The sequence below is a fragment of the Gouania willdenowi genome, chromosome 22 (genome assembly GCF_900634775.1).
Source record: "Gouania willdenowi chromosome 22, fGouWil2.1, whole genome shotgun sequence".
NCBI classification, from domain to species: Eukaryota; Metazoa; Chordata; class Actinopteri; order Blenniiformes; family Gobiesocidae; genus Gouania; species Gouania willdenowi.
In genome coordinates this window covers 27,319,992-27,334,505 of record NC_041065.1, presented here as the reverse complement: position 1 = coordinate 27,334,505, position 14,514 = coordinate 27,319,992, and the positions used below count along the sequence as shown (strand labels likewise).

The 14,514-nt window shown below is 41.5% G+C and overlaps 1 protein-coding gene across 2 annotated transcripts in view; it reads left to right on the top strand.

The window, feature by feature from the left end:
• Positions 1-14,514, top strand: part of mnat1 (MNAT1 component of CDK activating kinase) — a 45,092-nt gene that overhangs the window by 19,490 nt on the left and 11,088 nt on the right. For both annotated transcript variants that reach the window (XM_028439018.1, XM_028439017.1), the window contains one exon: positions 8,380-8,501. In XM_028439018.1, the coding sequence (XP_028294819.1) occupies positions 8,380-8,501 (122 nt within the window). The remainder of the gene's footprint in view (positions 1-8,379; positions 8,502-14,514) is intronic.

The window sequence follows — 14,514 nt, the reverse complement described above, 5'->3', positions numbered from 1 at the left end:
ACAGCAGTAGGAGCTGCTGTGGCAGGGACGACTGGGAGGTGTAGCCATGAGACATTGATTAGTGAGCAAACCCACTAGTCTGGTCCAGATGACATGTGAGCACATCAACTGCCATCTTAGGAACATGGGTTGCACTTGGAAAAGACAGTAACAGTGTCAAAAGTAAAGTAGAATCCAGCTTATCAGCAGAATTGATTACCGGAATACTGAACCATATTTGAGTTTGTTTTCCCGTTCCTCGTACACGTTAACCTCTGTGTAACCTTTCTTTGGGTGTTGCTCCAAAGCAAAATCAAAATCTTGATCCAAAGAGTTAAAGTCATGTTTGGCTTTTAGTTCACTGCAAATTCAAAATGAAAACGTCAGATTTGTTTACAACTGAGTGATAAGAACATTTCAGATCTTCAAAAGCGGAATTTTCTTCAGTGCCTGCACCTTCCTTATCCCTTCAGTGGTGTCATCACATTCTTCAGAATGAGAGCTAGGTTCCTCAGAGAGCATGTGGGCTCAGGGCTTGCTTTCACTTGGCTGTCGTACAGCTTCTCTGTCGTTTATTTTCATTTTACAGCAATGAGATTGGCTGTGTCATCATTCCCCCACCAGCACCAGCAGCACTCATGAGGTATGGTTGTGTTCCCACAGTTCAATGGTGTGTGGGAGAGATATCTATCAAAGTGCTCACCGAAGCTTAACAGTAGGTTACAGCTAGATTCTTTACTAGTTTGATATAAGTAGGTTTTTTATACAAGACATTTACTTTGCTAAACATTTTCAATGATCCAACCAAAGAATGCTCTGACTTTAACTCCCTTGGTGGAAAGTGAAGCCAAACTCGCTGATGGGAGAGAAACTGCATGACTATGTTGTTCTTGGCCTTGTCCCCGTCTGTTTTTCTTTGCTTCCTTTAGCTCTGAGCTCCGGTTGGTGGAGCGGAGTTCTCCGTTTTTCAGCTTGGAGATTTGAGTTGGGGGACCATGTGGGTTTGGATCATCCTTAGAATTTGTTCTGTTTGACTTGGTGCAGTTTCAGGACACAGTGGTCGGTTCCTGCAGACTTGGTTGTAGTTTTGCTTTTTAAGCAGAAGTTCTTCAAACTCAAAATTCTTCAATTGTGGGAAGATAAGCGAACGTAGTTATTCAACAAAGCAGCAGTCACTAAGAGTATTGTATACATCTTTTTATTGTGATACCAGAAGGTTTGATGAGGTTTTCTCTTAAAATTTTAGGCTGGGAGAAAATTATTAATATTGAGTCACATTTGTAACAAGAGATCACATTTGCATCACTGGGACACTATTATTTTGTAATTTATCTGGAATGAAAGCATTTATTTGGGTACCTATGGATTATTTTGAGAAAGATTTTTGCTGAAATGTTTTAGCTCAACAGATAATTTACCAAGGAACAAGATGAGGCTTCACTGGCTGCCATCACGCCAATTGAATGGCACAATGCCAATTTCTTCTTAGCCTTCCTGACTTTATCTAAAGCATGAAGGAGTTAAAGAAGAATTGTCATTGGACAACAAAATTGCAGATCAGATTGTCGGGTTGATCTAGAAGTAGTGTTGCATATCTTCAAAAAGCCTGTGAGGTTTTTTCTTTTACTTTGCTGGCACTGCTCATTGCCAGAAGATATATCTTGGATTTCACAGCTCTTATCTTGACCATGATATCGCCGGAGCTTCTGTGGACATCACTGTCAATTGAACCCGATGCTTTTTGGCAAATACTTGGGTAGTATTATTTCAGTCCAAGTGTGACGTGAAGGGGAATGAGCCTGGTCTTGCCCAAGGAATGGTCTGTAGTCACTCACTAATCTCTCACTTTGTAGGCACTCCATTTATAAAGCCTGTATGGTGGTGAATGCGCATGCCCACACATGGTTGCACACCCCTCACAACCAGACTGGGCATTTTTTGAAGAGTCTTTTAGAAAATAGATATCGGCATACATTAACAGAGATGTTCTGTGGCAGAGTAGGAACACATTTCTGTTTAAATATGTTTTGTTGTTGGAAAAAATAAACGGGACATTAATTGAGAAAAGATCGTTTATTTTAATTCCAGACCTTTAGGCAATCATGTAATCAATAATAATCCATCCCATAGCAGTAATACAGTAGCTGACTAACCTGAAGGTTCAAGTTTGAACACTTAGTCAGGTACCAAACAGGCACAACCAAGGTGCTACTCTTACACAGTTAGCCAAATGTGGGTGGAAATTTTGTCAATAAACATAGACGAGTAGCGGTCTGAAATAACCTCAGGTTCTCTCAGAAATTTGTCTTCAAAAGGGGGTTAAAAATAGCATATGCACGGTGAGCAGGTTAGCTCTGACCCGTTCTACTTGGTTAACTCGTCCTCTAAGGTGACCTCTGCTCAGGAGATGTAAACGTCAAAGCAGGACAAGCTTTCCGTCACTATAGCGACAGACTGGACGAACCAGTTCTGCCTGAGGGTTTGTTATAATATATAGTCAATGCAACCCCCACTCATCAGTTGTATCTTCAGCTTCCAGGAGTAGTCAACAGCCCCCCCAGTGCTGTTTATTCTTTTAGAATGTTGTCGTCATCATTAGATGGAAGGTTTTATATGCAGCCACCGTCACTTTTTTTTGGATGACTGGCATGCACGATGGCTTACAGGGGACTTATGGGGAGCGGGTCACTGAGTGACTGATGAGAATTGTCTGCTTTGAGTGGCACCAGCACATGTGGGCATTCACACCACGGATTCTGCCCCAGGCTTGGCCCTGTTTATGTTGGCTTCAGGCGCCCCTCCGTCCTCAGGCGGACTGGCCCAGCCTGGCCCAGCAAAAAGAGGAGTTGTCAGATTTAGGGGCTTTGCGCTGGGGCAGCTGCTACCAGTCAAGTAGTTTATATTTAAACTTGTAAGGTGAGTTGAGGCACAGTGTGGGCCGCCGTTTTTACACTTGCTACTTGCTGCTTTGGGCCACTGGACAGCCCAAAGCTCTTGATCCGTACAGAAGCACTGGCAATGCCCGGGCAAAAGGTGGAAATGAATGGATGACGAGTTCCCTAAACCGACCTATTATTTTCCTAACCCCTCGTTCAGTCCTTGCTGTTTCTCTCCTTTCCATTGTTGCCATATCGATTCATGCTTTTGTGAATACTGGAGCATGTTTGGAGCCGTGGTTTCCAAAACCAGAGAGGGGCAGTAGTTTTGTTAGTTTGTGTGTGTGGTTGGAAGGTGCTTATGGAGTTGTTGGCTTCTGCAACCTTGTTGTGTTCTACTCTTCTGCAAAGTCTGATTTCTGGATGCTTGTGAGTGGGGCGTGTTTTTTCCTTTGCCGTTTACTGTTCTTTTTTCTTCACGCCAATAAATCCACATCATTATCATGAACCATGGACCATCACACTTTCGATTGAACACAACTAACCATTAAAATAAAAAAATCACACTGAAAGTACTAATACCATCAAAATTTAAAGTAAGCAGAACATGCAGTGATGCAAAGCAGAAAAAGAGTAATTTTAAAAACATCTGTTAAACTTTTGAATCACTCAGTGGCACTGACCCAACCATCTACTGTTTTAATATCGATTTGGCCTTATCCGTGTTATTTCTCTGCGATATTGCTCACGCTGTAGAAATTCTGACATTTACGAGGCGCCTGTCACATAAATGGGAAGAGAATGTCTTCCATGCTTCTCTGTCAGATGTTTTAGCTCTTTGTTTGCATACTAAAGCTAAGGAACAGCAATGTTCTGCTCCATCACGAGACCAACTCAAAGTGTGGAGTTGTTTCCTTAACCAAAGCTGCTGTCACTTTATAGTAACCAAGACAAAAAGCTCTAGTGATTCCAGAATTTGACAGTTTGATACAGTTTAACACCAGAAGACTAAACTCCAGGAAAGATACTCCCACTAGTGCAATGGTGATTTCCTCACATCATGCTCCCCTTCTCTTTTATCAAGATTGATGGCCTCCTGAGTTTTATATTAGTGCCACAGGGGTATTATTAGACTCCAGAATACCAGTAACACAAACTTGTAACACACGCAGTCTTGTGTAGCAAGGAAGATGGACCTCTGTGATGATAAAAGCAGATGTTTGCGTTGGCTCTAATTTTTCAGACATTTCTGCTCAGCTGAGTCGGACTGGTGGTCCCCCTCCCCCACCTCTTCTCCTTTCTGTTCCTCTCACTTGTTGGAAAATTTGGAAAACAATATTCATCTGTTGTAATTCTCACAAGCTTTTAATAGGAGGTGATGAGTTCCTGATTGAAAGTGTCTGCATTATTTTTAGAAAAAGTGGATGGGAGTTTTGTGAGGGCAGTTCTTTGCTGTGAATTGCATGATAGACTAGGCCCAGTTCTCAAAAAGATTGCTGGAACTAGAGGTTAGTGGCAAAATGGGGTAATGCTGTTTTCATGTGCTGATTCCGAATATTCATGTTCCCAAGCTGAATTTCAAGTCCTTCATGCACAAATTCAACGTTTAAACCTGCTCATAGACATAATTAGCTTAGAGATGATATCATGCTCATGCCAATGACTGTGCAGAACCTTGCAATGCAAATGTGGGAAATACAGGGCTAGGACATACATCACTATGCTGGTGTAAAAAACAGAGTGATACCACTGAAAAACTTATCTGCATGAACATGAATGATTTCATTCACAAGTATTGCTAATTTCATCAACAATTATTTTTGCACAGTATGTTGCATTGCAGTGTATGTGCTCCGCAGCGTTTTGTCTGCAATGTAATGTAACAGACTTTAAGGATATCCCAAACTGATTTGACTAAAATTTGACCAAATAAACCAATATTATCACACTCTGAATATCACCTGTTTGTTTGTAAAATGCTAAAGATTGTCCAAAAGCTGCTGTTTTGGCAGCAATTTTGATTAAGAGGTAAAGGGCTCAAGTTACAGCTTGGGAACATTGATATTCTGAATCAGCATGTATACCCAAATTGACCAAATGAGCTTGATTCACCACTTTTACCCCCAAATGGTCCTAATATTTACGTTTTTGGGAATTGGGGCTAGTCTAAGAGCAGTTTTTTTAGTTTAACTACTTGGGACTGATTTTATACATTTTTGTGCAACTATTTTGAAGCAAAGGGCTCATCATGAAAAAGCGTGCTGTACGCTGCCTTGTTTTTTGCTTCTCACAGTTTTCAAGGTGCCCTTGTTGTGGAATTTCTCCAGATTTGGGGCCAACTCTGCTCCGGCTGTCACTTAAATATCTGATTTATGCACTTCTATCATCTGCAACTTCCAATCTACCACTCTGACCACTCCAGCACTGTGGACTTTTCATGTTGTGGTTCTCCCCGCACTCTTTCCTCTCAGTGTATCTCTCTGACAGGCGCAGTAGGGGAGTGAGCAGCAGTGAAAATCTTGTAATAGATTGATGTAGAGGCTGTAGCAGAGCTAAAGAGAGCGTTTGTTGGTCTGGGTTTCATTAGCCTGTGGTGAGGCTTCACCGTGTTGAATGAATGGATGCACTGGGATAAAGGATCACTGGCACCTTGGGGTTAAAGGTTTAGTGAAAGGTACTGAAAACTGTTTGGTGTGTTCAACAGTTCATAGTTAGCTCCCTAAATAGCACCGCTGATGCTAATGTAGGCGAAGATTCAGGTCCATATTGAGTGGTTTGAGTTTCTTCATTTGTATAAAACAAAATGCTAAGCAGATATATTTCAAGTTTTAGTGTCCCTTACAATTTAGAAGCAGCGGTTTGAGTGATGTGGTTTCTCTGACTAATGGAGCCAAGTGGTAAACCATCATAATCCAAGGTCATAACACCAAAAGACTTTTTGGGAAGACAATAAACCTCCATTGTTTCTCAATGGAAAAAAACCCACTCAGTTGCTATTGATGCGCTGCCATCTTTGCTGATCCCCCCCATCTCCCTCCTTTATGTAAAACTGCTTCAGATTGCAACAAGTTCAAACTCGCCATTGACAGATGGTTGAAAGTCATTCAACACTTTTTCAGCTATTACAAGAAGAAGGGCCTTTACATAAATGCTGGGGTTTCTTTTGGCACATTTAGGCAATTCATATTTGGATTATTTAAGTGGATAACGGTGAAATGAATCCCTGAAGTAGGAATGTGTTTAAAAAAAATTCTCAGTATCGATAATGTACAAGTGTGTAGATCTCATACATTGAATTGACACAAGCAAAAACACAAAACTTGCTGTGCAACTTTTATTACACCCAAAAAATCTGAGCATTAATACAGGAAAGAACAAAGGGTTTCTGTGTGTTTTCTTGTTATGTTGCATTATTTTCTCTCTTTTTTTGTGTGTGTTGTTTAGTGTTTTTTTATTCATTTGTATATTTGTTTTTTTTTTGTTTTTTTTACAGTTAAGTGTGTTTTTGGAGTCATTTTTATTGTTTTATATATTCTCTGTGTGTATTTTTGTAATTGTCTTGTGCATTTTTGTTGTCATATTGCATTTTTAGAGTAGTTTTATGAGTGTCTTTGTTCTTGTTTTGTACGTTTTTCTGTTATTTTGGGTATTTTTGTTGTCATTTTGTGTGTTTTGGGGAAAAAAAATTACATGTGGCCCCCGGGCCGCCTGTCACCCATGTCTCCGTAGAGTTCCCAGCTTTTCTTTGCTGAATCCCTTTTCCCACATGTGTGTGGTTGCTTTGGCCAAAGCATGTGTGAGGGCGAGCAGTGTGAGGCCGCGGGGCACATGTTACTCGTTTAGTTTTTGTCTCCTCCCTTCTGTCTTTAGTTGTTTGTGTTATCCTTTTACTTTTTTTTCCTTTATCTTTTCCATCTTCCCCTTTGTCTCCAAGTTTCTTAATTACTGTTTGAAAGAGATTATCCCTTTAATTCCACCTTGTCTCATGGTTTTAGCTTCTTTTTTGAATCCCCCACGCTGCTTGGATTTTCCTGTTTGATGGCGGATTTATTACACTTTGGCCAAGTACAAAAACTAGTCCTTAAGTATGCCTTAAGTGTCTTTTTAACTCAACAAACTTGATTTTTAATAGCAGACCTTGAAAGTCTTGCATCTACTGTGCATCATAAAAGTGATAAACCACCAATAGATGGATTGAAGAGACAAACTTTGAAATAAAACTGGAAGTACAACCGAGGTGGCAAACAAGCCATTGTAGCTTATACTCACAAAGCAAACACTGTTGCTGCCTCATTCATTCTTTATCAGTTCATCTGTATTTAGTGGTTTCTTTGAAAATTACCAACAACCATTTTTTGATCCAAAGCAGACTGACGTTGCTATTTGAAGTCAAACATTCTCATCAGCCTGGCCACCATTCTCCAGTGTGATGTTATCAGTCATTTCCATAAAGAATAGTTATTGAGCTGCCAGCAGCATTATGGTCCCTGAGAACATGCCCAGTCATTGTCTTTAGTCCCTTTCTTTGCTGAAGCAGCACAGCCCGAGGAAAGTGAAATGTTTTGACTAAACTCCCCCCCCCTCACCAAACCAGTCTGTCGAGGACGCTGCACCCTGACTGATGTGTGGTTTGATGACAAACTTTTATGCTTTTGTTTTATTTTCTAGTTTGACCACAGCTATAATTCCTACAGTGAGACAATGGCTGCGTCCGGAAGTGTATTAGTGGTGGCCATGATAAAAACCGTCCGAGTTCTCTTTAAGCTCAGGAAAAGAGGCTCTATGCTTCCTTTTTTACCTCCTTTAGCCTAGGAAACACTGATGCATCCTTTACCAACGGACACGAGATAATGCTGACCCACAATTCCTTGCGGAGACAACATTTAAATTGAAACGCACACTCGAGCGCTTACGGAAAGTCACGATGACCGACAATAGCAGAGATCATGTAAGTTACCAATGCACAACTCTAAATAAATAATCTAAAACCCATGTCTTATTATATGTAAGACATATTATCAGATTATAACTGACATAAAACAGACACTCTGTGGCTCAAGAAAAAGGGATCAGAGACATTTTTAATCACATTGTTTTATTCAACATAATTCATATTTCTGAGTGGAAGGTGAGTGTGGGCAACCATTCTCAATGTGACGTTCTTTTAGTTTCACTGTTGTTCCTTGTAGCCTGGTAGCCTGTTTTCCTTTTATTTACATTCAAACTGTGTGATTTTTGAGATTACATCAGCGGAAAGTGTTACAAATGTGCTTTTAGCCCATTTTCGGAAAATTTGTAGTTTTTTCACCACGGCAGATGTCACTAACCTTCGCGGCCGTCAGATTATTACGTCACCGGGTTGAAGTGCGTCTTTCTTTACTCCTCTAACACCTTTCCTTAACCCCGTGACGTCATCCACAGGGTTATGGAAAAGTGGATAGGAAAGGAGATAGGAGGGACTATTCGGACAAAGCCCAAGACTTATATTGTGTTGAATGGTTTTGTCCTTTTCTTTATTTTCCAGCGTCAGAGTGTCTCTCTTCAGCCAGTGCCCAGGATAGAAGAAGTCCTGTATCATTACAAGCCTCTTCACGTTGAAATCTATGGACCCACAGTGCCTCAACTGGAGCAGCTGGGCAGACTCGGGTATACAAACCATTTCACTTTATCTCCTTCAATTCAAATAAATCTAATGATCTTTTAACACTTAGCACAGGATACAGTTATCAGATTTCATTAGTTTCCATAGCGACTTTTTCCTGATTAGAGTTTTTGCCAGTTTTCTCAGGGTGCACCCTGAACTTGTTGCCAGTCCATCACAGATTTAACACAAAAGGACAGCCATTTAATAACAAATGATCAATGAAAAGTAAACAATGGCTGATGTTCTTATTAATTCTGCTTAAGTAATAATATTTTCACCAGCATTTATTTATGTATTTGTTTGTCTGTTGGCAGGATTACTCAAAAGTACTAAAACATTTTATAGCCCTTATTTTTTGGAAACTTCCATTAAATTTTGTAGGGGAGCCGGATTAATATACTGATTCTGGATCAGCTTGAAAAATCAAAAAATCTTATCTTTGCCAAAATTTTTAAGATTAATAACTCGCTTTGCAATTGACCGGTCTTTATGAAATTTGACTCTAGATTTCACATTTAATCGTGATTTTTATTTTGAATAAATTTGGTGCCCGTACATTTAGACCGACTGTACAGTATTTATTAATGGGGATAAAGTGAAAATGATCATGGCACTGATCCGGGTAAGTGCCTATATCTGGCAAAGAGGAGATTTGAAGGGCTCTTGTTTATATTATGTCTAAATTATAACTAAAAGAAATATTAATGTTTTTTTCCTAATTAGATATTAAGTTTATAATAAGCTAATAATAATGCCTGTGATATATATTAGATATACAGTATTTTGAAAATATGTTTATACATCCTGTAAGATAGTTGACAATCTGCCTGGGAAGCCTGGGCTCTTTTGGTCTATGCAGCGTGAGTGAAATATTCTGTATCTAATGGGAGGGGATCTTTGAGCGGGACAGAGTAACAACCATCACCCGCCGCAAGTCAACAAGGTGCTTCTGCAGGAGCTTCCATTAACACACACAGGAAGTCCTTTTCCCGATGGCCTCTTTGGGCCAATCAATCCACGACGCCATCGGTCCAGTCCACACTGAATGCTAGCCATCCATCAGACGCAGCAGCGCCCAGCCGTCTGTGCTGCAACTGGCTGGCATTAAACCCTGCCCACACACCCAGAGCAGCTTGCTTCTTTCTATTAGGTGACGCTTGCACAAAGAGGCCATCTTATTTGGGGGCTTGGTGAATGACTTTGCTTTGACCTAACAATCGTCTTCGTTTGGCTGAGATGTGCACGTTACAAATTGTGGTCAGCGTGTTTTGGATGAGGCTTCTCTGTTTTAGTCGTTCTTTATTCTACAGACAAAAGTTATTGACTTATGTTGTACAATCACATTTCCCTAATTACCTGGAAAATCACTGACATAAGGTGAAACATTTGAGTAGAGTTTAAGCTGAATAACTGGAGCTTATTTACATTATGTATTCCTGTGAAGTGCTGAGGTCTAACTTCTTTTGGCCTGGCTAATCAATATGCAGATGAAACGCGCTTTACAATTTTTTTTTTTTGTAGCTGCTTGCTCGAGCACAGTGAATGGCCCCCGATTCAGTGTCAGCAGTTCAAGAGTCCTGGAGGAGCGATGCTGGAGGGGAATGACTCTGACATAGAGATAAATGAGGCTCTGTTCAGTGAGGGAACTCTGGTGCTCGCTGCAGGCAGCGACACCGACATCCTGGTTCTGACAAACCACAAGTCCCGAGATGCTCTTTGCTGTTAAGCAACAGTAAGACATAATGCTGACACTTGTGTGCAGTCGGCAATTTGGAATTCTGCTAAGTTTGAGATATACATGCAGTGTAGCATCAGGGTCCAACAATCAACCCTAAATCAGTTCTATGTGGTACACACTTGTTTCTGCCCTCCTGGTAATGTGGGTGTCCACATAAAACTTGTTTGATGTGTAATATATCAACATAGGATATAGAGTTGGGCAATATGGACCCAAACTCATATCTCGATATTTTTTCTCAAAATGTTGATATACAATATTAATCTCGATATTTTTAATTCAATAAAGTCTTCCCAGAAAGACAATTCTGAGATCAATTTGCTGATGAAAAATGCCACACAGGCACATTTATTGACTGCACAGTATGTGCCACTTTTGGATTTTTCTCTTCTAAGGGACAGCACGTGCGAGTGAGTTCTGCAGTGTGGCTTGTTTAGGGAAAGGTCTGGGTTAGGACGCATTTAGAAATCCATCTGTGTTTTTCATGCTGTTCTGAGGAGTAACAAAAGCAGCGGCTCTTGAAATTACTATTTTAATACAAATACCGCCTGTTAGAAAGGTGGCGAATCTTTTCTCATAGATTGGTAAGCTAGTGGTGATATAAGCTTATCTCAGAAATATGGAGGAATTGTAAAGGACACTGTTTTTACTGTACTCTAAGAATAATATGAAATATTTATATGTTGTTTGTACTGTGATTGTATAAATAAAAACAAGTAAAAAAAAAGATATATTTCAATATAGGCAATAATGTCATTTTCTGTATCGCTAAAATAGAAAACGATGTATCTTGAATTTTGATATATTGCCCAGCCCTAATAAGATGCTGACATTGCAGAAGAAGAAAAGCAAAGTAACTCCTCTGTGCAGGATGTTGGACTACTAGTGGTATGAATGGATTCCAAAGCTAGAGCAGATATGGACGTGTCTGTATGTAGATGAGGTGAAGGACGCTGGCATCTTCTTTTTAAACTGAGCCCGTTTGTCTGGGTCAAGGCATGAGGGTGACAGCAGCACCAATGGTCATTTGTCTTGGAATTAACCATCAAGTTAGATGGAGGTGGGGGCTCACACATTCTCTCCTCTGTGGCCCCCAGGGGCCTCCTTGCACAGAACTGCCAGGCGATGCAGGGTGGAGTAAAGTCAAGCTTTTTTTTTTTTTTCTCCTGCGCCATTGCTCTCCCTCTTCCCCCAGTCTTAACTCTTGGTATCTGTCTTTTTCACCTTGTCCCTTTGCCCCCAAAAAAACCGCAGGAGCTCTGCACGCCTGCCAGGAGAAAGACGGGCCCCGCCTCCCTCTCTGTCAGCTGTACCTGAATAAATACTGGCCGCGTTGAGCTCTTCTATTAAAGACAGATGCCTCAATGCAAGTGTAGAGTAAGACTGCAGGGGCCTCCGAATGGGTCCAGTCAACCTACACACACACACACACAGAGGCACGCACACATCCAAAAGTTTCTCCCCCGATGGCCATAGGTGTGTATGATTTGCCACATTTCATATGACCCGAGCTACGTGAAGTTTTCATAATGGTCGTAATGCAGCTCTGCCTTTCTCGCTGAGTGGCAGATACTCTGTTTGCACTGTGCGTGAGTCACAGGAATTATGGGAACCCGGAACGCAACACCCCTTTCTGAATGTACTTCAAATGTCCTGCCTCGGATCTTTGCTTTTATGTGAAGAGTAGAAAGTTTTTACCAAACCAAGTCACAGTAAATAGTGATTTGTAGAGATAAACAGAAACATTTGTTTTTGACGTTGACACGGCTGTAATACAAAACTGAGCCTGTTTACCAAAGCATGAGGCGCCTAATAGTGCTGCTGCTCCAGAAAAGGGATTTCTTTTGTTGTTCTTGTATATGGATGAACATCAGCATCTCAGTTTGTCCTCCAGCCCAACACTTTCATCCCCTGATTGTGTGGGCAGTGAAAGACTGACTCTGAGCTTGGACAAGGACATATCATATGAGGGGAAAATAGGGGAAAGCAAATTTGGCTGTAGAGCTTTGAAAAATTCAGCTCAAACCTCAAGTGCTGACAATAAAAGCCAGCTAGAGCAGTTATTTGTGTTGGCACAGGTTGCCCTGAAATTAACCCATCTTTCTCTCTGACAGAGTTGGTTCAACGCTCCTCAGCAAATGCCAGTTCCTATAATGTTTTTTTTGAAGTTTTGCCTCCTCCCCCACGCCGCATTGCTCTATATAATTGGTGGAAAAAGTGAGGTTTTCTGCTGGGAGCGCTCGTCAGGCATCTTGTCAGGCTGGGTGAAGGGGAGCAGCTGAATGAACGAGTGTTTAGTCTGGAGTTCCTCTCTTGGGAGTGAAGAAGGAAGTAGACCTAAGAGCACTTTCTCTTACCAAAACAACTAGTCAGCCATCTGACGAGTTAAATATCCATGCGTAGTTTGCCATGACCTTCATTCTTAAACACAAGTCTGATAATCAGTTTATCCCCTAAAACCTGACCTGGGGTCTTTTTTTGAAGAGGATCAGTGTTTTAATGGACTCTGACACAGGGAAGGTGTGCTTGGGTCACCTGTGCATGCTCATGGAGATGGTATACTAAGCACTTGTAGGATACCCCATTCAGTACCTTTGGTAATGATTATCAATGTTGGCTCCTTGTGTTTTGGTTTTTAAACTTTCCATTCATCTGATAGTTTTATTAATTTGTTGGTTGGTCTGTGTGGGCTTATACTGCTTGTTAAGTGCTTTAGATGGATGGGAGGCATCCAGAACAGTCAGCGGTGCCATCACAATCCTCAGTTCCTGGCAGCCAGCTTCTCTTGCCTTTCCTTGCTCGTTTGGCTTTGGTCCAAGTCTGAACTCTTCATTTTTCCAGCTTGTTAGCCAGAGCAACACACCAGTGACCCTGGATTTGGCTCTCAGGGAAGTAAGACCACATAACATGTTCTTCTGAGTGCTCTTGAATCAATTTCTGCTACCACTGAATTAGAGTATATGAGTTTTAGATTGCACATAAATCTCTCTTTCCTTTCCTTCATTTGCCGCCACCTCTGTGCGATGAAAATGCAAATTATCCATGATATTGTTTCTTTCCTCCCAATATGCAGCCACTGTCAGCAGCGTCTTTACAAACTAAATGGTTTTCCAGTGTATCGCAGACATGTGTCCATTTGGAAATGCCTGGAAGGGCCGGGGGTGTGTGTGGGTTAGAGGTCATTGACCACGAGGGTCCTGAGGTGCAGCAGCAGGACGTCAGAGTGCAGCGACTGACAGGAGCAGAGTGATGGCAGCTCAGAGAGACAGCTCTTGTTTTCTGGGCCACAAATAGTCGTGCACTCTCGCACACAAACACAGCTTTGATGCTTTGGAGCTGAAGAATGGGGCGCCACTCGGTGTGACCTCGAGTGAACTCTTTCAAGAGCACTGGTCTTTGATGGGCTTCTGTTACAATCAGATGATGTTCCAATAACAAATCCACAATTTCACCAAAGCCTGCATTTAATTTGTCATTTATATACCTGTAAGACCCTTCCTCAGAATCTTCAGTGAGACCTGGTTTCTCAGATCTCATTTCCTCCCTGTTCCCAGACTGCACACCCAATACACGTGCCGCTCTCTTGTGTTACTACAACCATTCAGCATTGCCAGTAACAGTAGACTTCAGCGCAGTGCCTCATTGACCCAATAAGTGCTTCCATAACCAGACTCCAGCCCACGTAGCTCAGATTTAACATTTGCATAGCCAAAAGAGCATGCAGGCTTTGCTAAGGTGTGGAGCCTATTTGAATTGCAAACCTACATCTTCCACCCTGTTGGTGGCTCATCTAAATTGGCAGCACACAGCCCCCCCCCCCCCCCCCCCCCCCCCCCAAATCAATGCTGGATTTGTACACCATTGGGACTCCCTCTCCTTGTTATGATCAGAAACAGAGTGGAGTATGACAATTGTCTGATTCTCCAGCTGCCAACACCCAGACCATTATCCTGTCTGTCTCAGTAAACAGACCATTAACAGACAGAGCTGGTGGAAGCCAGATCACTATTGTTTTCAGTTCCATAGATCTGAGCAAATATTGATTTTTGCTTGACGTACGAGTTAAAAAAAACAAAAAAAAAAAAAACAGAGCATGCGTTCTCGTTGGCTGGAGGCTTTTTACTTGTGGTGAATCATTTCAGAGGGAGCACTACAGAATGACAGAGTGGGAGGTGCGTTTGTCTGGTGTGTGTATTTCTAGTCATCAAAAAGAAGTCTGCTTTTAGTGTTATTGTTTTCTCTCTTCGGGCTGTGTGCCAGACAGACCAGCAGTCTCC